This window comes from Vicia villosa, linkage group LG7 (genome assembly GCF_029867415.1).
Source record: "Vicia villosa cultivar HV-30 ecotype Madison, WI linkage group LG7, Vvil1.0, whole genome shotgun sequence".
Taxonomy (NCBI): domain Eukaryota; kingdom Viridiplantae; phylum Streptophyta; class Magnoliopsida; order Fabales; family Fabaceae; genus Vicia; species Vicia villosa.
In genome coordinates, this window is record NC_081186.1 from 28,196,083 (window position 1) to 28,223,074 (window position 26,992).

At 34.8% G+C, this 26,992-nt stretch overlaps 1 protein-coding gene across 1 annotated transcript in view; it reads left to right on the forward strand.

The window, feature by feature from the left end:
• Positions 1-229: 229 nt before the first annotated feature.
• LOC131618801 (uncharacterized) overlaps positions 230-26,992 on the forward strand; it is a 46,214-nt gene continuing 19,451 nt past the window's right edge. The window contains exon 1 of the mRNA XM_058889958.1: positions 230-487. Coding sequence (XP_058745941.1) covers positions 230-487 — 258 coding nt within the window. The remainder of the gene's footprint in view (positions 488-26,992) is intronic.

Consider the following 26,992-nt stretch of genomic DNA (forward strand, 5'->3'; position numbering starts at 1 on the left):
TGTTGATGGAATCCATCAATGTTATTGTTGATGATCAACATAGAGAATTCAATGTCACAGAGAATGTCGAAACATTCCTTGAAATTCAGGCTGAACAGACAAATCAACCTGAAGTGAGTAATGAGGCCCCTTCAGAACCCGAATCTGAAGCAGTGAGCAAAGATCCATCTATCATAATTCAGAAAGATCACCGTAAGGAATTATCATAGGAGATCTCAATGGTGGAATAATGACCATTTCAAGAGGAACCATAGACAACTCCTTCTTTGTGTCCAAATTTGAACCAAAAATTGTGAAGGAAGCTCTGACAGATGAATTTTGGATCAATGCCATGCAAGATGAACTTGCACAGTTCAAAAGAAATGAAGTATGGGAGCTGGTACCTAGACCAGAAGGAACGAATATTATTGGTACCAAATGGATATACAAGAATAAGTCTGATGAACAAGGAGTCATTACCAGAAACAAAGCCAGACTTGTAGCACAAGTATATACTCAAGTAGAGGGAGTAGACTTTGATGAGACTTTTGCGCCTGTAGCAAGACTTGAGTCAATCAGACTACTACTAGGAGTAGCCTGCATCTTGAAGTTCAAGCTATATCAGATGGATGTAAAAAGTGCCTTTCTCAATGGATATTTGAATGAAGAAGTGTATGTGGAACAACCTAAAGGTTTTGTTGATCCAAATCTATCTGATCATGTCTACAAACTAAGAAAAGCTCTATATGGTTTGAAACAAGCTCCCAAGGCTTGGTATGAGAGGTTAACTAAATTTCTGACCACGAATGGATAAGAAAGGAGGAATAGACAAAACCTTCTTTGTAAAGAATGAAGATGGAAGAATCATGAGTGTACAAATATATGTGGATGACATAGTGTTTGGAGGAATGTCTGATGCAATGGTAAAACACTTTGTCTGTCAAATGCTGACTGAGTTTGAAATGAGTATGGTTGGAGAATTGACTTACTTCCTTGGTCTTCAAATCAAGCAAATGGAAGATGTGGTGTCGTTTTTTTTTACCTTCCCGTTTCACTTGGGAGGACGGCACGCTAAACCCTTCATGTGAAGTTTGGAAGGAGAGAAGCGCCCTTGTGGGATGAATTTTGTTTCAGTACTTCCTACGATAGCACACAAACTTTTTAAGTATCCTACAAGGAGGAAGGGGAAAAAGATCTCAAATAGACCCTAGGAGTTTGCTAAGTGTGGGGATTCACCTAGACTAGAAATTCTGGAGTCCGGGAGGTCGGTTATACATAGGGAAGGTTTTAAGCACCCTACATATCTGTAGTACTCTACGGGAACCTTCTCTATGTCTATGTGTTTGTGTTTGCTGCTAATTGATTGGGAAAGTTTCTCCTTTGTGTTAGGAGAGAGAATTGAATTGAATTAAATGAAAGACAGACAGACTGACTATTTTTGTTTTTTTGATTAGCTCGCTGAGATTCCTTGTGAATCTCATGCCTACATATCCCTAATGGAAGTCAGAGCTTTTTGTAGTTCGGGGAATTAATTAGGGAAATGAATTGTTTTTGGATGCGTTGCTTGAAGCTCAAGATTGAAGCTTGAATTAAATCTCTGTTTACAGTAAAGAGACATGAAGTCATCTTTATAGAGAGGTATTTCTACTATTCCACCACAAACATTTAAAGTTACAAAAAAGCTGAGTTCATTTCATTAAGAGAGGGACCTTACTTGTGTGTGTGCAAGTATGCCAGTCGCGTGTCTCTTGAATGAAAGAAAGATTCTCGACCAAATTAGGGAAAGTTACACAAGCCTGGGGATACAAGCCAGAGCATGTCTTTCAAAGTCCTAAATGGGAGAATGTTTGAAATTGAAATTGAAATGTTTATTTGTTTGTTTGAATGTGGTAAGATAGGAGAAATATCTCTCTATAGAGATAAGCTATGTCTATCTATTGTATGAAAGATTTGATTTTTAGCTGGCCTGTATGAGGCCCAAGCTTGAGGCTTGAAAGGTTTTTTATTGACTCTGGGAGATAACTCCACCGGGAATTTCACTTTAACTGAATGATTTGTGTTCTGTATAAAGCCCAGAATTAAGGCTGACTCTAGCTGGAGAGTGTTTATTTTATTTTTGATTGAAAGGTTTATTTAATGTTCTGTACAAAGCCCAGAATTGTGGCTGACTCTACCTAGGGAGACTCTATTTTGTGCCTTGTATGAAGCCCAAGGTTGTGGCTGACTCTAGCTAGGGAAGACATTATTTTCTGGTTGTACGAAGCCCAAGGTTGTGGCTGACTGCTGAGGAGACTGAGTATGGATGACTCTATTTTGTGTGCCTTGTACAAAGTCCAAGGTTGTGGCTGACTCTCTAGGGAAAAGATCCTGAAGGTTAGGAATCTTTTGACACAGGAAATGATGTTTATCTGCCTTGTACAAAGCCCAAGGTTGTGGCTATTAGATGGGGAAGGAATCACTGGGGAGACTCTATTATCTGCCTTGTACAAAGCCTAAGGTTGTGGCTAACTTTGGATAGGGAAATACCTATGAGTAGAAGTTTTGACTCTAAGGGGGGTATTTGCCTTGTACAAAGCCCAAGGTTGTGGCTGACTCTTAATGGGGAAAAGATCTACCAGTGTGGGATCTTTTGACTCACAGGGGACTATTCTGGTGAGGATTACTCTATTGTTTAGAGATTAAAGGTTGACCCTTCTGGGATTGTACTTTTGTTAAGCAGGGATTGATGAATGAAAGATCCAAGTTTGAAGATTGACTCTACTGGGGGATTTTGTTTGAGTGATTGATACTAACCCTAGGGTTGACTCTACTGAGGAGTTTTTGAAGGTTTGAAAGATGATTTAGAAGCTAACCCTTTCCAAGGAAATTTGATTTGAAGAATTGATTTTTGAGGCTGAACCTTTCCAGGGGTTTTTGTTAAAATAAAGGAATTAAGGGAGGCTAACCCTTTCCCGGGGATTTTGTTTAATGAATGAATGGGTAGCACTCCATTGATATGAAAGGATGAAAGGATTAATTGAGACTTCTTGTTTAAAGCCCAAGATTAAGGCTGACTCTGACTGAGGATAGACAGATGTGGAACCTAGACTCGACTAAGGAGGAAAACTATTGGAGATTGAGAATAAAGGTGACAGAGACTTTTCATGTCTCTCATTCCAAAAGTTGAACTTAACATTGAGGTTAAGACATTCTTAGCTTGTTTAAAGTCTGGTTTTAAGAATAGAGGAAACTCACCAGGGTAGGCTAAAAGGTGACTAAAGACTTGTTCCTATGTTTATAAGAAACATGATGGGTCCTTGTATACAAGCTCAAGAGAAAGCTGGGAATATGATTTTAAGAAGCCTGTGGGTCCTTGTATTGTAAGCCCAAGAGGAGGCAAATCGAGGGTCATCGAGGGTCCTTGTCATAGCACAAGAGAAAGCTATGTGGTTTTGAACTTATTTTGGCTCTAAGCAAATGGGTAAAGGTTTCACCGGGAATAATTCCTCTTGGGTGGATGTACCCTATTTTTGTTCTAAGGCTTTTTCAAGATGTTTCACCGGGAATAATTTATCTTGAGGTTTAAACTAAGGAAATCTAATTAGGAAAGAGCCTTCACCGGGAAGACATTCTCAATCCTAGGCCATAGTCCTATAATATATATATATATATATATATATATATATATATATATATATAGTTTATTTGTCCTAAGGTTGTACTCAGACGTAGTTCTAAACAATATATATATACAGTTTATATTTGACAAAAATTTAAATGAAAGCTTGTAAATTGAAAGCTATGAAGCCTAACCTAGATGAAGAGGAGGCCTTTGAAATATGTATGTACAAAGCCTTACCAGTAGCTTGGTTGTTTATTGATAACAGTTGAATGTTCATTGGAAACAGTTTTGAAATGTTTTTGTTTTGAAAATAGAAGAAGTGAAGATGGACACTAGGTCACATAGGTATCTGAAGAGTTTCACCGGGAATAATGCCCTTCAAATACAAGAAAATGTTTTGAAAACAGATGAGAAGATTTTGTAAAGAAATACAGTTTTGAAAAACAAACTATGAAAAGAAAAAGGTGTTGGGTCTTACACTCTATTAGAGGCCCATTGAAAATGATTTACTGTTTAAAAAAACAGTTGAAAATGATTTGCTGGATATAAGGTTTTGTTGAATGAAAACCTTAATCGTTGTTTGATCGAAGTTGAAAACAGTTCAAGTTTTGACAAAAGTCAACTTAATTAGGGTAAAGACAAAGTCTATACCTAATTAAGACCTAAATGATTAGGGTTTTATCACAAAATTACTTATGAAATGATTAAGTTTTGAAACTTAAAAGAAAAAACTATATTTTAAAGTATTAAAACATACTTAAAACATATGATTTTAAACCTAATTAAAATATATTAAAATAATATATTTTTTGTGATTTTTTGGATATTCTCAAAATAGATATATTAAATGAGAAGTGTGTGAAAAATCAAGTGAAAATGATTTAATTTGAAGTGTGAATCAAATGGTTAAAGTTGTGAAGAAAATTAAATGGGAAAAGTGATAAAAAATATGGTTTTTTCTCCACCAAGGCTTGAACCCACGTCCTCATGGTCACCACACAAAACAAAGCCAACTGAGCTACACGCTCAGTGTGACTAAAGAGGGGTTTTGTTTGGTTATATGTGAAACAAGCTTGATAATTGGAAAAAAATAACAAAAGGTCTGAGGGGGGGATCGAACCCCAGACCTTGTGGCAAGAGAGAGTGGAAGCGCATGTGACCAAGAGAGTTTGAAAAATGGCGTGCTTCACCATTTTCATCTTCAACCTCCAGCTCCACCATTTTTGAATTTCCAAATCTCTCAAATCTCAACCATTTGCAAAGATGTAAAGAGCAAACTTGCTCTAAATTCACTCATGATTCCAGATATATAACTAATATGAATTTATATTAACTATACCTACTGAATTAAATAGAATACGTGAAGAACCCTAAAATTCAAAAATAAAATTAAATGATGATGCTGATGAATAAATGCATCAGAGTAGAGGGCTTTTGATCCTCTAATGACACTGAATGAACTGGTATCGAGCTTTACCATAATAGGTACGTAAATTAAAGAGGTGGAGTTCAAAAACTTACCTCTGAAAATGAAGGTCGTGGTGATGGTGGAGAGCTTCTGGCTATGATTGAATGATTGCAAAAGCTTCTTGGGACCTTGTTGATGCTATCTGGCCACTTGAATTACTTTGAAAGCTTCTGAAATGCTCTGCTCGACTCCTTCTATTTAAGCTTCAAGTGAACATGCAGGTTAGTGATTCTGCACTTACAGATGAGCTGTGACCATCTGGATAGCTTCACTACTCCCTAAGGAATGTGTCTGAATGCTTAGACTTGTTTGACACCTTCTGAAATGTTCTACAGACCTCCAACTTCTTAGGCTCCAAAATGAAAGTGAAGATGGTGTTCTTGCACTTACAAAAGTGTTCCAGGTACTTGGATCACTTCTAATGAACCTCCTTGATATGTTAGAAGGCTTACTTTCAAAAGAAAAGCTCTAGTTTGAAGAATTCGATTCTTCTTGCCAAAGAACTTTTGAAAACCATAAGCATGAGGGAGAGAATGAGAAAGCAAGAATTTGATGCTGCTTTGGTGTGCTTATTACTGAGGTATCCACTTCTATTTATAGGCAGATGATGCAGAGTAGTTTGGGAGAGTGAGCTTTCTTAGTGAAGTCATTTTGGTTTCTTGGCCATGAAGAAATTCAAGGAATCTCCAAAATGCAATGATGAAATTTCGAGCTAGCTCCCCATCCATCGATCTCTTCTGATCTTAGGGGACAATTCTGATGTGTAGAGCTCCCTAATTGGCTTTGAAAAGATTCCAATTGATTAATCACCATTTGCCATATAATGATTACATAATCACATGTTTTGGTTTTGGAATATTCTCTTCAATTATTTGTGTAATGATGCAAATGATTCCATCCTATCCCTTATGGTAATTCTGAAGTTTAGAGGTACCATTTGGTTAAGGCATTGCATAAAATTGCAAGTTTCAAACTTAGGCATGACCTATAATTTCACTTCAGATGCCTAAGTTTTATCCATCATATCTCTTAGCTCAAAATGTATTTGGAGAAGGTTGAGAACAATTTGGAAAGCCCTTAACATGTACTCCAATTCATTAGTTTGGAGTTTCTTCAAAATCATTTGGGAAATTTGTGAAAAATGGGCTTAAAGTTTGAAGAAAACTAGGGTTATTTGCTAGTTTCACGAAGGCAGCAATTTTGAAGCTTCATATCTCTTCAATGGTTGATTTTTAGCAAAAAATTTATTTGTGACAAAGTTGTTCATTGGATCAAAATCTACAACTTTGATGCTGGAAGTTTTTTTCAGTTTGTACTTGAAATTTAGAGATATTCCCTTCCAAAGTTTTGAAAAAAAGACCTTTAAACACTTAGAAAAATTTCTAAGTATGAAAAGTCAATCTTTGACTTTTTGATACTTGACTGATTTTTTTCATTTTTCTTGGTCAAATGACTTCAATAATCATATCTTGATGATATTGATCCTTAAAAGTCATGGTTTGACCCAAAATCCTCTGTAAGTATGAAATCTTGGACTTTTGTGATGAATCAAGTTCTCCTCCCTAAATGAATGATGTGAATGGAACATATTGAGGTAACAGAAGTTCTTGAACCAAGTTTTGAGTTGTGGAGCCATGTCCTGATTAAAAGTCAACTGTCTAGATGAACTAGGTCAAAAACCCTAATTTGTAGGCCAGATGAAATTGATGACTATAAATCTTGAATTGAAGTACAATTCTCATTGGATATTGTCATAGGGATCATTTGAGGATGATTGAACACTTTGAGTGATGCCCTGGAGCTTTTTAGGGTTTCCCAGATGTGGTCCCTGATTTCAATCCTTGATGGGCTCAAAACCCTAGTCTGGTGACCTGAGCAAACCTGAGTCCTGATGACTGGTGTCTAATCAACATAGGTGAATAAATGAATCATTTGAGTCCTATTATTTTATTAGAGGTTGTTCTCTTATTTATTGATCCTTTTCTTGAGCTTCTTTATTCTTGAACACCCTCGATTGAGTACCAGATAAACAAGTGACTGCTCTGAGTACCTGTCTTGAGTTGATGAAATGTCTGGAGGTATGAAATCTCAGGGGGGTCAAAATTAGGGTATGACAGAAGACTTCACCTTTTTTTCTTAAAGCAAATATGCCAAGAACATAATGAAAAAGTTTGGAATGGATAATGCGAGTCACAAAAGAACTCCTGCACCAACACATCTAAAGCTAACCAAAGATGAAGGGGGCATAAGTGTTGAACAGAGTTTGTATAGGAGCATGATTGGAAGCTTGATATACCTAACAGCCAGCAGACCAAATATTGCATTTACAGTTGGAGTATGTGCCAGATATCAAGCAGAGCCAAAGGTAAGTCACTTAAACCAAGTCAAGAGAATATTCAAATATGTAAATGGAACTTCTGACTATGGCATACTGTACACTCACGGGTGTGATCCTGTTCTGACTGTATATTGTGATGATGACTGGGCCGGAAGTGCTGATGACAGAAAAAGCACATTTGGAGGATGTTTCTTCTTAGGAAACAATCTCATATCATGGCTTAGCAAGAAGCAGAATTGTGTCTCGTTATCAACTGCTGAAGCAGAATACATAGCAGCTGGTAGTAGTTGTTCTCAAATGTTTTGGTTGAAACAAATGCTGACTGAATATAATGTTTCACAGAATGTCATGACTTTGTACTGTGACAATCTCAGTGCTATCAACATCTCCAAAAATCCAATTCAGCATAGCAGAACCAAACATATAGATATCCGACATCACTTTATCAGAGAACTCGTAGAAAACAAGGTGATCTTCTTAGAACATGTATCCACTAAACTTCAGCTAGCTGACATTTTCACAAAAAGCCCTTGATGCTACACAGTTTGAAAACTTGCGGAGCAAGTTAGGATCTGCATCTTTGAGGAACCATAATTAAAAAAAAATTATTCGGGAGAAGACAGTTGTTTGCTTTGGCAACTTTTATGGCCAAACAGGGGGAGAAGTAATATCACCCAAGAACAACAAGTATGTGTTTGTGTGATCAACAATTCTAATGTGCTTATTTTGTGTTGATCTGTGTGTACTACTCATGTGGTGTGGTTGGTTTAGCTTTGTGAGCACTGTGTGCATACTGGTGGTGTATGCTGTTTGTACTGTATTAGCTCTGATTGTGTTTGGTTGTTTTGTTTCTACTTCAAGTTTTTCTCTAATATGGTGTGACAAGTTGTTTTAGCCAAAAATTTGCCAAAGGGGGAGATTATAAATGTTTTTATGTTGACTGCATTTGTGGTAAAACATACCTGGGTGTTTAATGTCTTAACTGATGTCATGACATGATTTATATTGTGTTATGCAGGTTGCATTTGTGTTTAGCTAATACAGGTTCTGTAAGTGAATGTCATGCCCGATGTCATGACATCTTTGTTTGACAGCAGAGGCTGTTATATTTTATTAATGTGTTTACTGATTTCTCTCAATCTACAATTTACGAAACCTTTTATTGTGTGCTGAATATTTCGTCTAGAAGATTTCGATGACAGCACATTCTGTAACAACTAGATGGTGTGTAAATTAGGTTAACTTGGTTAACCCTAATTTGATTCATGAAAATCCCAAGGCCCTAGAGCTGCATATAAGAACACTGCAATCCTAATTTGGAACGCAGAGAGAGTATTTTTAATTGTGAAGAACCATAGTTCTATAGCTGTCTCTTGTACTCCAAGCAATTGTCTTTTGATGATTGTAATGGAATAGGTTATTTATTAATTGTCACTCTAAGATTTTAAGCACGAGTGTGTGTCTCTTGATTGAAGCTTTTAAGCAAATCAAGGTGTGTTTTTGAAGTGTGTCTTCTCTCTGAATTTGTTTATGTTTGTTTGTAATCACTGCTGTGATTGAGGGGGGGTGAGTGGAGATACTTAGGTCTAGGAATAGATTGGAATTTCATTGGGTAGGTTTTAAGTGAGGAGTTGTAAACGGGGGAGTTTAACTCCGAATTAATTCTGCTTATATTGGATTCCCTCCCTGGCTTGGTAGCCCCCAGAGTAGGTTGTTTGAGTCGAACTGGGTAAACACTTCTGTGTGTTCTTTATTGTTTTTATGTGTTTCTATTTTAACGTTTTGTGCTGTGTAAATTGTGGATGTCATAACATCCAGTACGACATCAAGTGTGAGTTACTAGAATTTTTCAGATAAAAAATATTATTTTTATTATTTTTTTTAATAAAAGATTAATAAAATAAAGTTAGAAATAAGTAAAAAAGTTAGAACTAAATAAAAGGGAAAAATTTTAGAAATGGGATTCATACACGGGACCCTGTATTTGCAAACCTTGCTTCCTTACTGACTGGGCTATGTCAACCATTCGAAATGAAATGACATATAAAAATATATACGGGCAAATTTCGGGGTACAACAACCGTGTTGAAGGCTTTTCCTTATGCCTCAGAATTACTGGCAATGTTCTAAGTTAGGAGTTTTACTCCAATGGTACCACATGCATATGCGCAATTGAGTCGCATTCAAGTCGTCGTTAGTTGTAGTTGGTTGAAGTTTTTGTTTATGCATTGTGATGCTTAGGTGTTGATTTATTGAAGATGCTTATGTGTTGATATCAAGACTATTCTTTGATGATGTTCTTTGTGTTGTTTATGTTGATGTTGTATGGAGCGATGATTCATTTATATTCTTTACATAGTGTACGGTTTATCATAATCTTGTTTATATAGTTTGATATCTCACCCCTTTCTGTTTGACTGTTGCCTCCACCAGGGTAATGTGCAGGTATTCCAGATGAGTAGTCGTTTCCGCTTATAGTCGAGTCTTGGGTGTTATTATTCTGATACGTAGCACTCGGGGGGAATGAACACTTACTTTATGTTGTTATTTGTTTATTGAACCTCTTATGTTGTACTTGAGGAGGTGTTGGTATTGTTGATATTTTATTATTCAAAGATGTTATATCTTAATTGTTGAATCATTGAGAATCTGTTGCATGTTGAACCTAAGTTTGGAATATGATATGAAAACTATGATATTCAGAAGTTGAGATATATGTTATGAGTTTATTCATTGCAATCCTGATAGTGTTATGTATTAGCTTAAAAAGCATGACAGGTTATGTATATGTTGAATGTGTGACATCCTGATTCCGTCGAGAATTTTTATACTTCGATATTTTCCGCATAAATGCTTGGGGTAGAATTGGGGTGTCACACTAATACCTTCCCTCTGTATAACCAACCTCCCAGACCCCAAATCTCTATTAGGTGAAATCCCCACACCTAAGCACCTAGGGTAGATTGAGAACTTTTTTCCCTTCCTTCTCGTTAGAATAAATTAAAAGTTCGTGTAACTAGGAAACATCCCCCCAAGGGTGCCTTCCTCCTTCCAAATTTCACGTGAAGGGTTGTGCGTGCTGTTTCTGAAAAAGGTTTCTAAAAACCGCGTTACAGGGAGTAATATCTATGGGGGGCCTTGATAGAGTATGACTGTAAAATGGATGGTCATGCTCAAATAAGTCGATATCAGATATTAGGCTTATTTGTTGTTTTCAAGTATACTCCGGGATCAAGGAATAAAATATTGAACTATACAGGGGGTGACACATTATATGTCTTCTGTTCAATGTAGATATAAGGGCAAAAGGACAATTGTACACATAATCATTATCACAGGAAGGTTATGTCAGATTACAAAACATTCTCGTCACTTGGGTAGCAGTGATGTGTTGCTAGATACCGCTAATTGTTTATAATATTAAATAGGTGATTTAATATTATTTCCAACGTTAAGAGAACCTACAAGGTCACACTCATAGAGTACTTATAGTGAAATGAATGATTGAATTGAATATGATTTAATTTAATTATGTGTTAATAGTATTTAAATTGTTTAATACATTAGCACATATATAAATTATTTGGTTAAATATGATTTAATTAAATAAATGAGAATTGACAAAGGTGGCGCAATCTTTACCCTCATTGTATCCATTCATTTGCAGCTAAAATCTTCACCCTCTTCGTTCATTTGTTTCTTCGGCTTCCCAGTATGGTACTCTTTAACATCTTCATTCGTTTTTTCTTGGTTTATGTTGGACATGCTTAAATATTCAACCTCTTCATTCAATTGACTCTTCAGCTTCGAAGTATGGTACTCTTCAACATTCTCATTCCTTACGTGCATAAGATTCTTCAACTTCGAAGTACGGTACTCTTCAACATCTCCATTCCTTTTTTCTTTGTATATATGCTCAAGTCAGTATGAAAGTAAATTTTTCATATGCTTTAGGTTTAGATTTGCTTTAGGTTTAGATTTCTGTGTGTCATTCACATTATTATACGTGTATAAATTTCAGAAGTTGTTATGGATTGTAGTTGGAAAAAAACCGATAGATTAGATCCGTTTTATGAAAAAAGAGTTATTGAATTCCTTGAATATGCTGATAAACATCTTCCCGACAATAATGGTATCTTTTATTATCCTTGTGTTGTTTGTGCGAATATCAATAAAGGTACAAAGAAATAAATATTCCAGCACCTTTGTTGTGATGGTATATGTTAAAATTATATAATATGGACGTGGCATGGTGAGGTGGATAAAGAGGAAAGTCGGGTGTCACTAAGTAAAAGAGTGAATGAAGATGAATATATGGAAGATCAACTAGAGGATATGTTATGTGATATTGGGGAATCTTCTTTTAAGAATCCTCATATTTATAATACCTAATGTAGTGATAAATACACCCCTTTATATAAATGATGCATAAATTTTACACGATTTTCGGCGGTATTAAAGTTGTTTAATTTGAAGGCAATAAATGGATGGTCGGATTAAAGTTTCACGGAATTACTTGAATTACTAAAGGAAATGTTACTAGAAGTTAACAAATTGTTGGATCTGTCATACCCAAAATTTTGACCCCCATAAGATGTCACATCGTATGACATCTCACATGCTCCATCAATTCAAAATAGATACCCAGAGCAGTCACTTGTTCACCAAGTACTCGGAATAGGGTTTTAAGCCAGGAAATTCAGGAAAAGGATCAATCAAAGATGGAAATGATCCTCAACACAATCATAGGGCTCAAGATGCTTCAATCATCTACATGTGATCTTCAATCTCAGGGCATCAAGCCTCAACTCCCTCAAAGGCACCAAATTAGGGGTTTGAATTCATTAGGGACTGAAATCAAGGCTTTCACTTGGGAAGACCCTTAAGCTTCAAAACATGATTCAAAGAGCTTAAGCATCTTCAAATGATCCCCACATTAATGTCTAAGCCAAGATGTACTTCAATTCAAGTTCTACAACTCCCAATTTTCATTTGGTCCACAATTAGGGTTTTTTTACCTAATTCACCTAGGAAGTTGACTTTTGATCAAGACATGATCCTATGGCTCAAATCATGGCTCAACAATCTCTAATACTCTATTATGAGTCACTCATATAACTCATTTGGCTAGGAGAGATTGCCTCAGTTAAAATCCAGAAGATTTCAGTTCATTTGAAAAAGTCAACTATTCAAGATCACCTTTGACTTTTGAGAAATTTGGTCAACTATAGACTTGTAATGATCAATATCATTCACATATGATTATTGAAGCCATTTGATCAATACAAATCAAGAAAATTAATCAAGAATCAAAAAATCAACATTTTAGGGTTTTGACTTTTTAATGAAGAATTACATATTCTTCATTCAAACTTTGAAAAGTCATGACTTTCTCATCCGTTGGCCAAAGTTTCTCAACCAAAGCTCATTTTGAAGAGAAAATCAAGATCTACAACTTTGTCGCATATAACTTTTTCTCAAAAAGTCAACCATTTGAGAGATATGGGTTCATGAACTTTCTTCCAACACTAAGAAAATTTTTCTAAGTCATTTTTAGCAACTTTTTCGCCAACTTCCAAGTCACTTTTCACAATGATCCAGGAAGAATTATTTCAAGCCATCAACAAGATAGTTTAAGTACATCATCTAAGCTTTCCAAAAAGTCTTAGAACATGATTGGATCTTACTTGAGAAAGAAGTTATAATTTTCCAAAGAAGGCTCCATAAAACTAGTTTTATGCATAACTAGTTTTGCCCCTGACCAATTTTTCACATGTTCTTCACCAATTATGCACATGTTCTTCACCAATTATGCACATGTTAATACATTGTCATCAACCAAGGGCAAGTGGTATAGTTTTGCATCATTAAAGATAATATCAAAGTACCATATTTTTCACTTGCCATGAGAAAAAGTAATGATTACTTTTTGGAAATCATTAGCAAATGTTGAATCATCAAACTTATCTCCAAATTATCAATTTGATTACATCATATAATCTGAATCAAACTCATAGTTAAAGAAATGAGAATCTAGATGATTGGAATAAAATTGTAACGCCCGTTTTTATTTTGCGTATTTTATTTAAATATGTCATGTTATGCTATGTGTTTTATTTTACTAATTAGGTGTTAATTAGGTGCTTATGTGATGTTGGTGTTATTATTTGGGTTTTTATAATAAATAATATAAGTTGATAAATTAAGAGAGTTATTGGGCTTGAGATAGCATTAGTAAGTGTAGGGTGTGATTTAAGGCCCATTAGTATTATGAGAAAGTTAGAAAGGTTAACTAAAACAAGGGTTTTAGAGGTTTAGAGGATAGGGACTCATTTTACACAAAATTGGGGAATAGAAGAGGAGAGTGAAGAGAAGAGAAAGGGAGAATTCCAAGATTCAAGTTCATAGAGTTGGCTTCAATCCAAACCTAAGGTAAGGGTGGGATTCTTTCATGCTAAAGGGATGTATGATGATGTTTTGGGTGGGTTTGATTGTATGTTTGTATCCATGGAAGTCGTGTGTAGAGATTTAGGGTTTATGAACAAAATGCATGAATCTATGATTTGAAATGTGTTTTAATTAATATGTAGTGATGAATGATGATAAATTTCATGCTTATACCTGATTATTTGATGTTTAGAACGAGTTATGGGTGAGGGGAGGGGGATTATGCATGTCTGATACTGTTACTGAATTTTTGCACAATCGCGCCTCCGCTAAGCGGAGCTAGTCCGCTAAGCGGACCTTGTTTTGCTTTTGGCTTCTAACACGGGTCGCTAGTGCTTCGCTAAGCAGACCTCGTGTGTATTTCGCTTCTGGAACCCTTCGCTAAGCGGACCCTGTTTTACAAAAATGGTTCCAACTTTGAAATGATGTAACTTTTGAACCGTAATTCCTTTTTAAGTGTCGTTTGGACCTACGTGCAGCTCTAATTGATGTTTTACCATTGAGTATGCTTAGTATAACTTTAGAAACACTTTGAATCTTTTCTTGAATTGGATTTTTGGTTGACATTGGAGATTCGAAATTGACCATGTCGTTTAAGTTGATCATGTCGTCTACGTGGAATATGTCGTTCGAGTTGATTATGTCGTTAAGTGTGATTGTGAATGTGCATCATTGAGTTACATTCATTGCATTGTTTGAGACGGCCCATGTGGCAAATGTTTGAGACGGCCCAATGGCAATTGTTTGAGACGGGAGTTTACTCCAATGGTACCACATGCATTTGCATTGTTCGTGTTCATAAGTAAAGTCGCATGATGAGTTATAATTGAATATTTGTGTGTGCTCAACATGAATGTTAACTTGTGTCGAGGTGATGGTTGTTTCGTTGATCATACTTGATAATTGACTATGTGTGCCTTAATTGAGATTGATATTATTGTTGTTGGTAAGATGTTGAATAATGTGAATTGTAGTAAGTGATATATGTCAAGGAGTGGTGACTAATGTATGATTATTTCTCCGCTTTAAATATTATCATACATTTCTTTATAATGAATGTTACCCTTCGTTGGCAATGTGCAGGTAATGACGCGGAGTAGTCGTGTACCTATAGCTCGAGTCGGTGTGTGTCGATGCTCTCATACGTAGCACTCGCGGGACGTTGGATTACTTGTTTATGTTTTGTTTCTTATCGTTTATGTTTGTTAAAAATTCTCCGTTATGTTATGTTGAGACTTGTTGGATATATTGTGCCATGTGGCCATGATGTTATGACTTATATTGTCGTTGATACTGGATTTCCGCCGCGACGTGAACACTTCTTTTATATTGATGATTAACGACTTCGATATTGTTCCCCTATATGTGTGTTATGTATCTAAGTAAACGAGCATGATATGTGCATGTGACTCTGGTTGTTTCAAATTGTGATGCCCTGAATCGTTCTGTTACATTTATTTTGAGATTCTGTACTCTGGTATTTCCTGTTAATTGCGGGGTAGATTTGGGGTGTTACAAAAACCATGGCCAAAAAGCTCATCATTACATAATTGGAATATTCCATAACCTACATACGAAGTTGTTCAAACTCAAGCTCATTTCTCTCAAGGCTATCTCATTTTATTTGCCTATAAATAGAGAGCTCATTCTCATTCAAAATCACACCAAAGCAACTACAATTCTTTCTTTCTCACTTCTCCCTCTTTCTCACATATTTCAAGATTTTCATGGTGTGAAGAATTGAATTCTTCAAACTTGGAATACTCCCTTGAAAGTTAGCATTCCTACACTTCCTACATATAATGTAAAAGTAATCTAAGTCCTCATTGAGGTTCTGAAACATCAGAATTATCATCTCCATCTTCAACTTGGTGCTGCTGCAGTTGAAGCCGAGTGGAGCAATTCAGAACGTCTCAACCCAATTGGAGCATCCAAACACCTTCTATGATCATCATAAAAGCTTCCCATATCAAAATGTTGCAACTGGAACACCCATATCAAGATACCATATTCTCCCTTTGAAGGGTAGTAAACTAAACTCGAAATCTATGATCAATGCATGATAAATGTTAAAACAATTTTCGATCATATTTTTGCACCTATTTAGATCATTAACCCTCAATCAATTGAACCAAATTGAACTCACACACGATTTCATATCATAAACTTAGAATTAGGGTTCTTCGTGTTCTTGTTGAAATTCTTAATCTACTCTTAAAATAAATGAATTCTAAGACCACCATCGTATTCCTTGTTAAAAAATGAGCAAAATCCATGTTTACGTCATTGCATTTGGTTAAGAAATGAGATAGTTAGAAATTTGAAAATCTAAAAACCTTGAGGTTGAAGATGAAGATGGTGATGCGAAGGTTTTCAAAATTCTAGGAAAATCGTTAGTTTTAATATATTATTAATTGAACACGTGTGTTGAACAACCAAAATGCGTGGCTTAGTTGGTAAGAGTTTTGAGTAGTGAGTATAAAGATGTGGGTTCAATACCTTGGAGGTCCAAAACCTTCTTTTTACCACTATTTTTCTTCATTTTTTTTACAACTTCACTCAATTAATTCACCTAGCAAAATTAATAATTTTTAAATAATGTTTTGCACACTAATCACTTATCATATATATATATATATATATATATATATATATATATTATGATCACACAAATATATTAATTATTTAATATATTTTTATGAGTTTAAAAAGGGTTACTTTTTTAGTATTTTTAAATACTTAAAAAATAAGTTTTCTCTTGATTTTTCAAAACCTAATCAAAGCTTAAATAATTATGTGAATAAAAATTCATCTCTAAGTCTTAAACAAGTATGGATGAGACATTTCCCTTTAACTTGGTATGTTTTTAATTGCTATACAACAATTCCCAATTTAACAGACGATTAGGGTTTTTCAAACAACAAAACCCTCCAAACTTTCAATCAAAAGAAATCAAAACCTCTGTGAATAATTCTTGGGTCTCTAATAGAGTGTAAGTCCCAACCCTTTTTCCTTTTAATGTACTTCATTCAAAGTGTTTTTTTTCAAACCATTACTATTTTCAATTAAAACATTCAACTGATTTTAAATAAACCTCTCATATGTTTGTATTCAAATCAATGGGCTTCTCCTTGAGTATAAGTCTCATCCCTTACTTCTCATCTCAAATTCTTGGGCCTCTATTACAGTATAAGACCCAACACCTTTTGTTCATACAATAAATAAATCTTCTGGGCCTCAGTGTAAGACCCAACAACTTTCTTTTCTTTCATAAAACAGATAACTTATCAACACATTTAAAAAACATCCAAAAAAACATTTCTTTTCATTCATATTTAAATTACTGTCTATAACTTATTATAACTGCCACAAGGTGAAGCCTCTCCTAATTGGACAACATAGTTTCTTACCCCACAAGATGAATTATTCCTGGTGAAACATCTTGAAACCCTTAGATCAAACAATAGGGCACATCCACCTAAGGAGGACTATTTCCCGTTGAAACCTCTTACCTCTTGCTTAGAGCCAAATAAAGTCAGACCAACATAGCTTTCTCTTGTGCTACAACAAGGACACTCGATGACCCTCGACTAGCCTTCTCTTGGGCTCACAATACAAGGACCCACAAGCTTCTTAAAAGAGTTTCCCTCTGCTTCCTCTTGAGCTTGTATACAATGACCCTTCAGGCTTTCTAAAAGCATAGGATAGTGTTGTACCCCAAAATATGCCCACCATCTTCAAATATTCAAAATTATTTCAAAATTGGATTTTTATAAAAATCTTGGGGTCATTTACATTGACATCTTGAATTTTATAAATATTCGATTTAAAGTCTATTTTGAAATATAATAGTTTACTCTTAAATTATTTATATTTTAATAAATAGCAAAATATTTGACTATGCCTCATACACCTTTAATTGGCATTTTATTTCAAATAAGTGACATAGCCCAGTTGGTAAGGATTTGAGAGTAAGGCTTGCAAGTATAAGGTCATGCGTTTGAATCTCACTTTTCTAACTTTTGACATTTTTTCCCTTTTATTTTGTTTCTAACTTTATTTTTAGTTTTTCATTTAAAAAAATCACAAAATCGTATTTTTTATTATTTTAATTTCCATTTTTGTATTTTTAATTAATACATTTTAAAAATATTATTTTTTCATTAAAATCATTATTTTATGCAAAAAATAGTCAAAAATCATAAAAAAATAAATCAACTCATTTTCAAATAAAATCTTGCACTCAACCACAAAACCATCCAGATTCATAATCTTGCTCACCAAGACTTAAATCAAATCTCAATCAATTTTCAATCTTCAAAACCATGCCAAAAATATATTAATTTCATTTAACCATAAACATAATTCTCATCTATAAATAGGACTCTATTTTCACAATTTTGGCAACTAACAATCTCCCCCTTTTCTAACTTTCTCACGTACAAAAATTCCAAACTAACAACTCTCTAACAAAACCAACAATCACCTCCGAAACCTCTCCTAATTCTCCTTCCACAGGTGAGAATCAAAATGTTTTGATCATATCTTATTGTTTGTATGAATGCATAGAATGTTTCTGGATCATTTGTTTTGAGAATTAGTGCAGGTATGGTGAATTGCCATGGCTAGGGTTTGTTCTTCGTGATTTTGGGCAACTGTGGTTTATGAACAGGTTTCCTATGAATTGGCTAAGTGGATGGAGCTTTACCACTTGACCTCAAGAGGGTGGGTTCAGGTCCTGCCCCATGAAATTTTTTTGGTCATTTGTTTTTTACTCCATTAACCCTTTTTACACTTCTTTTTCACTCCATTTAATTACTAACACTGATCTTCTTTTTATCAATAAATCTCTAACATTTTTTGCCAAAATCTTTTTTAAGCCAAATTAGGGTTATTCTTAAGTTTTGGCCATAATCTAATTTTCCAAATCATTTAAATATTTAGGTTTAGGTTAAACAATTGGGGTTAACAATAAGTCATATTTTCATTAATTTAACCTAATAATTAACCAACTAGCCCTAAAACTTTTTTTCAAACCCTAATTGCTTTTTTTTATTTTTTTCTGCCTATTATTCATTTTTGGGAAATTGTATATGTTAATCAAAGTCTTGTAATAGTTTAGATTTTACTTTCTTGCATTTTTAACCAATTATTGTATCTGCTTTTCGGTTGTAATATTTAGTTAGGATTTTACTTTTCCCTAATTTATTGTCTGTACCCCCGCTCCCGAAGCCTTGTAATAGTCTAGGACCTTTATTTCGTTTTGCCTATTACTATATAAAATTGTTAGTACTCAGGTGCATGGAAAGACTAACAAATTGGACATAGCTAACCTAATTTCATCATCGTCCTTTCGACACAAAAAGATCATTATCCCTCATTGACCCTTTGAGTTGCCTTCGGAAAAATGATCTTGTCCCTCGATGACCCTATAAAATGATGATAGTCCCTTCGAGAATGTTAAGATATCCTTACAAATGTTGCCTTCGATGACTATTCGATGACCCTACGCCTTTCCCTTCACATCCAATAGATAGGATTTCCTACCGACTAATGGCATGGATAATACTATCTCTAAAGGAAACAGAATAGAATAGGAAAGACCAATACTTAGTGGGTAGATGCTCCTAATTGCTTTCTCACACTCAAAAATCATTTTCACACCTCACGCTTTCAAAAAAAAAATTCAAAATGCTTTATCAACACTCTTGAGGACTGATACAAGAGTTGTCATAAAGCAAACTGCCTTACAGTTGGCACTTCAAACAAATATTTTCAAAAAAACACTTTGTATACATTCTAGAGGACTGATACAAGAATTATTTCAAAGTCTGCCTTATTAATGGCACTACAAATATTTCTCAAAAGCACACACACACACAAATCAAACAAACTGAGCTATGCAATTAAGAACCCATGGATAATCATGGATACAAAGGGTGCTAACACCTTCCCTTTGTATAACCTACCCCCTGAACTCAAAATCCATCAAGGTTTTTCTTGTTCTTTTTTACCTTTCCTAAATTGGATAAGATAAAAGTCGGTGGCGACTCTTGCTAACCGCATCATATTTTGTGAGAAACAAAACAAAAAGTCAGTTTTCCCACCGTGTTACAGATAGGACATAGCTCCCTTTAGCCAACACCTTCAAGTATTCTGAATCTCTATTTTGAGTTTCTTCCCCTGTAGAGAAAGAGATATGGAAAATCACAACTCTTAGTCATCCCCAGTGGATTTAGTCTCAATCTTGGGCTTTATACAAGACGGAAAATAGAGTCATTCACAGTCTCCAAAACTCCAAAAGTTCACCCTTTCATAACTTTTTCCTCAATGAGTTAGCCTTAATCTTGGGCTTTGTACAAGATAGTAAAAATCCCAACTCGGTAGAGTATTTTCCTCTCAGAGTCAGCTTCAGTCTTAGGCTTCATACAAGACAGTATTAACTCATCTTCAAAGTTGTGTCCCAGCTGTGTCAGCCTCAATCTTGAGCTTTGTACAAGACACCAAATACAATCTGTCAATACATACAGTTTTCAAAACTCATTCCTTGGTCAAGTCAGCTTTAATCTTGGGCTTTATACAAGAAGTATCCCATTCTCGCTAAAAGAGTCGGCTTCAGTCTTGCGATTCATACAATACATAAATAGTCTCCACTTAATAGAGTATCCCCTCTAAGTCAGCCTAAATTCTTGGGCTTCATACAGAACACATAAAGATCTTCCAATCAAAATATTCCTCAATGGAGACATCTCTAATAGAGTCAGTCTCAATACCCCTTTAAGCCTCAATCTCGGGCCTTGTACAAGACACTCAAAAATTCAAACCTTATCTCCAGAGATGAGACATGATTCATCTCTATGGAAGAGACATTTCTTCTATTAGACCATATTCAAAAAATACAAACATTATCAAAACATTTTCCCATTTTAGATAATGTAAGAGGCACACACTACTGATTTTAATCCAGGTTGTTGTCCTTCTCTAAATGGTTGAAAAACTGTTATTTCATTCAAATTAGTGTAAATGGCATACTTGAACGTTCAAGTAAGGTTCAGCTCTTATGAAAGAAATTCACTTTCTGTTACTTTGAAAAAAAATGTTTGTGGTGGAGTAGTACAAATATCTCTCTGTTAAGATGACGACTTGTCTCTTTTCTCTAAAATAGAGATCCATTTTTAGCTTCAATCTTGGCCTTTAAAAAAGACATAAAAGTTCAATCCATTTCCTTTTTAGTTCCTCGAACTACAGAAAGCTCAGACTTCCACTAGGGATATGTAGGCATGAGATTCACGAGAAATCTTTGTGAGCAAACAAAAAACCAAAAATAGTAAGTTTCCATGTCTTTTCATCAATTCACTCTCTCTCCTATCACAAAGTAGAAACTTTCCCAATAAACACTAAGCACATTCAACCATGGATAAGAAGAATAAAAATTACAAAAGGGCTCTCGTAGAGTACTATGGATACTTAGGATGCTAATACCTTCCCTCTGTATAACCGACTTCCCGATTCTTAGAATCTCTCCTAGGTGCTCCCCACACCTAACCAACTGATGGTTTATTAAGATATCTTTCCCTTTCCTCCTCGAAGGATAGATTAAAAGTTCGTGTTACGCGTTCTTTTTATACCATAAAGAAACCCCCAAGGGACCACTCCTTTCTTTTGAAAGGGTGTCATTTTCGCGCGCGACAGAATAATGGAGACTCTGCTGAGGATAAGTCAGGCCTGTGCTGGTCCAACCCCATGGGGAATTAGGGATAACAATCCCCCACACAAAAAAAGAGAGGTCTTGCCTACTTCTGTCTTTTTATTTTTCATCCATTCATTATTGTTGTTTGTGCATATCTACTTGTTTATTTTTAAATGGGTTGTATCGAGAAATGGCTTGATTCATCCTTTTGGTGAGAAATCCTACACCTGGATTTGAGTGAACACTAAGACAAGAGGTGGTATGACCAATAGTGCAACCAATGCCGTTCAGTCAACATATGGTGCAACCAATGCCGCTCAGTCAGTACTTTCTCTTTTGGACATATATGGCAAGTTACGAGTTTTTTCGTAACAGTTCCATTTTTCCAAGACAAAGAAGGTCTGTACTGGGAACCTAGTAACATTTTTAACCTAACTTAAAGCCTCTTAGGACGTAGAGCGATGATTACGAAAGTAATTTTCAAGCAGATACTACACCCAAAAGAGATTCTCTTGGGATACTGTTAACCTCACCTCGAGTGAGGTCATACGTATCTTTGAGATCGAGTCATTCTGAGACCCCTAGAACCCGTTCTACAGGTACAAAAATCAAATTCCCTAGTTTATCACCTTGTGACGAGGGTAGAGACATGACTCTATGACACGTAACAACACCACTTCAACCCCATGTTTTCAAATTATGTGCTTCATTCATGCATGTGTCCATTAAAACGTCCGTCTTTTTCAAAATTCTTCGAGGAAACTAAGTAGGTTTGTTGTAAAATTTGAAGATTCCCGCCATGGATTACGGAAGAAGTAGAACTAAGAGTTACACCTTCAAGATTCCTAAGGTAAAGGAATTAAGGAAATTGGAAGAACTGGTGGTCAGCCCCCATACTTTCGAGGAGAAGTACGGAAAACTTCTATCTCTTCTCAATACCAACATCATAGATGGAATCTGTTATACCCCAAAATTTGCCCACATATTTTTCAAGAAAACTCCTATCTGAAAATTAAGAGTCTCATATAATCATGGATTTTTATTTCAACAAATATCCTGACATATGAAATACTTAGTTTTTAGAATTTTTCTTATACAGTAATTTGGCCTGCAGTTGAATTTATTCTTACGCAAACGCCAAATACTGTTTATTACTTCACACATGCTATTTATTTATTTACAGATAAATAGTACTGACACAATTGGTACAGAGTTAAATCTTTTTGCAAGCGCAGAATCAGGAAACTCAGACTGTACTGGTAACAGTATATTAGTTATTTATTATGTCTATGTTTTTAACAAGTCATGTAAATAAACTTTCATTTTTCACATAAAACAAAAACAACAAAAAAAGAAAATTAACTTTGACTGTTGATTCTTCATTCTAACTGCTACGTCAATACCTGAACAGTCAGTTGACAGCTAAACTGCTGGCAGTACAATTCTCAGTGTTTTGTACCATCAATCAAATCAATCTTTCACAATTCAAAATTCCAAGATTTTTTGTGCTAGAAGTCTTCTGAATATCACGCGATTAGCAGAAACTCAACACTGCACAAAAATCAGGTACGCTTAACTGTCTCCTACATAAACAGTCCCTAATCAGGTTTTTTCTTGTTTTTACAGGAGCAACAAGTTTTTGAGAGCTCAAATGGATTTCATACACATCCATATATCTCAAAGTACCATCATACAAATTTTCAAACTTCAATTCACTCAGACGCACCGTCAGCAGCTCAAACAGTCAACAGACGACCCGTTTGACCAAAAAAGTCAACAGACAGTCAAAAATGAATTTTTTTGTCAAAGTCCATATTTTGTCAAAGGATTCATCATTTGATCATTGGATGATCATAATTCATCAAGGAAAGATCAAAAATCAACAAAACCCTAAGATTCAAAATTAGGGTTTTTGCCTGAAAAGTCAACTCAACTTTGACTGATCATAACTCTCTCATCCTTCATCCAAAAAATTCAAACCAAAGCTTGTTTTGAAGGAAATTCAATTATCTTTCAAATGCCATTGATCCCATGGTCATTGGATTCACCATTTGAAAAATATGATCAAAGATATTACAGGTCATTTTCAAAGTCAACAAAAAGACACTTTTTTCAAAAGGACACACAAGGAGCTTCAAAAATCATTTTGACATGAGACCAAAGGCATTGGTTAGAGGACTCTTTGAGGTTTCCAAAAAGTGCAAGATCTCCTTCATATGACAAAAATTGAAGGATTTACACCTTGTTAAAGTTGGCTAAATTTTGGGAAAATACATGAAATCAACATTGCTCAAAAATGTATTTTTTCCAAATGGGGCCAAGTTTTCAGCATTCAAACATCATTTCCATGATGTTATGGGCCTCCCACGACCAAGAAAAAGCCCACATCATTTTTCTCCATTTTTTGATTTAATTTTATCATTTAAGATTAAATTAAAAAGGAAAAAAGGAAGGATAAATCATAGCTTATTTTCTAAGCTAAAAGCTCACACATGTGGCTTAATTATGCAGCAAGAAAGCTGCAAGGAAAGGCTAAGGAAAGAGCAAGCCAAGGTTGCTTGAGTTCCAAGCTTGAAAGTCAAAATTCAACAAAAGCAATCATTGCTTTTAGCTTCAAATTTAAGCACTCCAAGGCCTATAAATGAAGCTGCATATTTCATAAGCAAAAAGAGCCAAGACACCCACGAAAATATAGCAAGCATAGCATAGAAACACACCAAAATTCTCTCAAAATTCCATAACTTTGTAATTTTCAATTTCCATATTCCAATCAATATTAATACAAATAAACACTTTCAATCATCTTCTAAGATCATATAAAGTAAGAACAAACTCTTTGTGTGGTCCCATGAGAGTCGTATCACGTGCATAAGCGTTCTTCATATTCATACATGAACAATTTTCGTTTTCCTATATTAACTTAACCTCAATATAAACTAATCATTCTAATGAGTTCATAAGGCCTCATAGGGTAGATCTGGGCTCTAACATGAGAGTTTCCACGTGAGAATAACCCTATGCCATTTAACAAGTGTTCTTACATGCTTAAGCTTCAACCTCTTCGAATCCCTAGATACAGCGCCCAAATAACAAAACTAACACCACCATCGTGTTCAGGAGGTGATTTTAAGTAGATCTGGGTCATTTATTTTTATTCATAACGCTTATTTTTGCAGGTGTGGGAAGCTACCAAAAGTTGCGTTTCTGACGTACAAATAGGGGAGGTTTAAAACCCCCGCTATTTGTTTAAAAAATAAGGCAGACGGAGGTTGAAGACGACCACGCGTCCAAGCGTGGTTCGTCAGTCAAAAGTTGACAATTCTATCTGCACGCGTGGCAGATTTCCTTCTCCTCATTCGTTGGTCAGCCAGCGTGGGTCCCAGCGTGGACTTTGAATATCTGACTAATCATATGCACTGATTTCCATATGGCTATCATGTTCCCTCATGATCTGAGCCATATGATCAATCTCAAAAGCCAATTCAACGCGCCAGATCAAACAGTCCATACCATGCACTTTCCAGCCCATCACACCTGATAAGTATCCCTTTTATTTCTATTTTTATTTTCTATTTTATTTTAATTTCTTTGTTAAATTAATTAAAAATAGTTTTAAAAATCCAAAAAATACACAAAAAATATTTTTAGACTTCTAAAATAATATATTATTTTCTGAAATAAAAATATTTTATTTTTCTTCAAAATTTTAATATTTTGCATAATTAATTAGTATATATTTATATATTTGCTTCTCAATTATTCTAACCAATCAAAAAATCATAAAAAAAATTGTTCTTTATATTAAATATTGTTTATATACTATAAGCTAATTTTGTACATATTTTGAATAATTTTCTCTTTAAGTTTTAATTATTTGTGTAATTATTTGCATAATTATGTATTAATTAACTTAATCAATTTCAAATCAATTTCAAAAATTCCAAAAAAATTAGTTTTGTTTTAAAATTAATTAACAAATATTTTGTACATATTTTAAACTTAATTTCTAGGTTTAAATCTATTTTCATTTTTTTCTTCATTTTAATTTAATTAATCATGCATTAATTATAATTAAAACCAATCATAAAAAATCCAAAAGCATGCCTTTTATTTTTCTTGCAATTTAAATTCCTAGATAAATGTATAGGATGTCAAATTCATGTAAATAGGCTAGTTTACATTTCCTGCACAATCGATGTAATAGCGTAGATTTACTTTCCGCACTTTACATTTCCGCATTTTAATTTCCAGCAAATATAAACTGCGTGTATGTCAAAGATAAAATTGAACCGTTAGATCACTAACTTCAAAGATAAAATATCTGAATACAAACACAATCACACTTGCACCTCTTAAGGTAAATCCCTTCTCATTCTTTTCAAAATCAAAGTCAAAATTCTACTGTTTTGAGTACAAAATCGAACCTTGCGTTTATATCCGGTGAAGGGATAGATTTTTAAAGGAAATAGGATAAAAACCTTACAACTCAGGGTAGACCTCCTAGTTTGCTTGCTCAAATCAAAACAAACAAAATTCTCATACACTGTTGTTTTTCAAAACAAAACTTTCTAAAAGACAATACTTTGTATACATCCAAACACGGATTATTACAAAGTTAACGCTCTTTTCAAAACATCTTTCGAAAGATAAACAAGCATTTTGTATACATCCACACACGGATCATTACAAAATTCAAATTACAAAGGTATTTAAAACCACATATGAGCAATTTCAGAGCAATTGAAAAGTGATCGAAAAACAAGTGAGCTAAGCAAACTTAAGAGCCCATGGATAACCATGGATACAAAGGGTGCTAACACCTTCCCTTTGTATAACCTACCCCCTTACCCAAAATTTCTTAAAGGTCTTTTTTCTGTTTCTTTTATAAACCTTTCCTTAATTGGATAAAATAAAAGGTCGGTGGCGACTCTGTGATATTTTCAAAAATGCGAAAGCATTAAGCGATAAAAAAGAGTCAGTTCACGTATCTCTACAGAACAGAGGTATGGCCCGGGATAAAAAAAATCGGAGGTCCACAGAACTGGCGACTCTGCTGGGGACATACTTTCAAAAACAAAATGTTTTCAAAAGGGGTTACCTTAAGAGAATAGATCACTTCGATGTTTTCAATTGTTTGATTTGATTGCTCTATTTTTCAAAGGTTTGTTGGGGTATTTTGCTTGTGTGAAAGATTCTAACCCGAATCTCGAGATACCTTAAGTATATGACAATAGACCAAGGAAACTGTACGGCATGTACCGATACGGTTGATCTGGTAGTCATCGTTAGTGCGATACTTTGGTTTATACTGATGTCCCTTGAAAACGATCAAGGAGTATATTAGGCTTCCGAAATGTCATTAAACACTAATTTGTCTTAGAACCTTTTTAGTTGAACTTGACTTGTGGCCTATTAAGTGGCTAGCTTTGAAATTGATCGAAGTTAGTTATCCTCGAGGAATATTTTGAT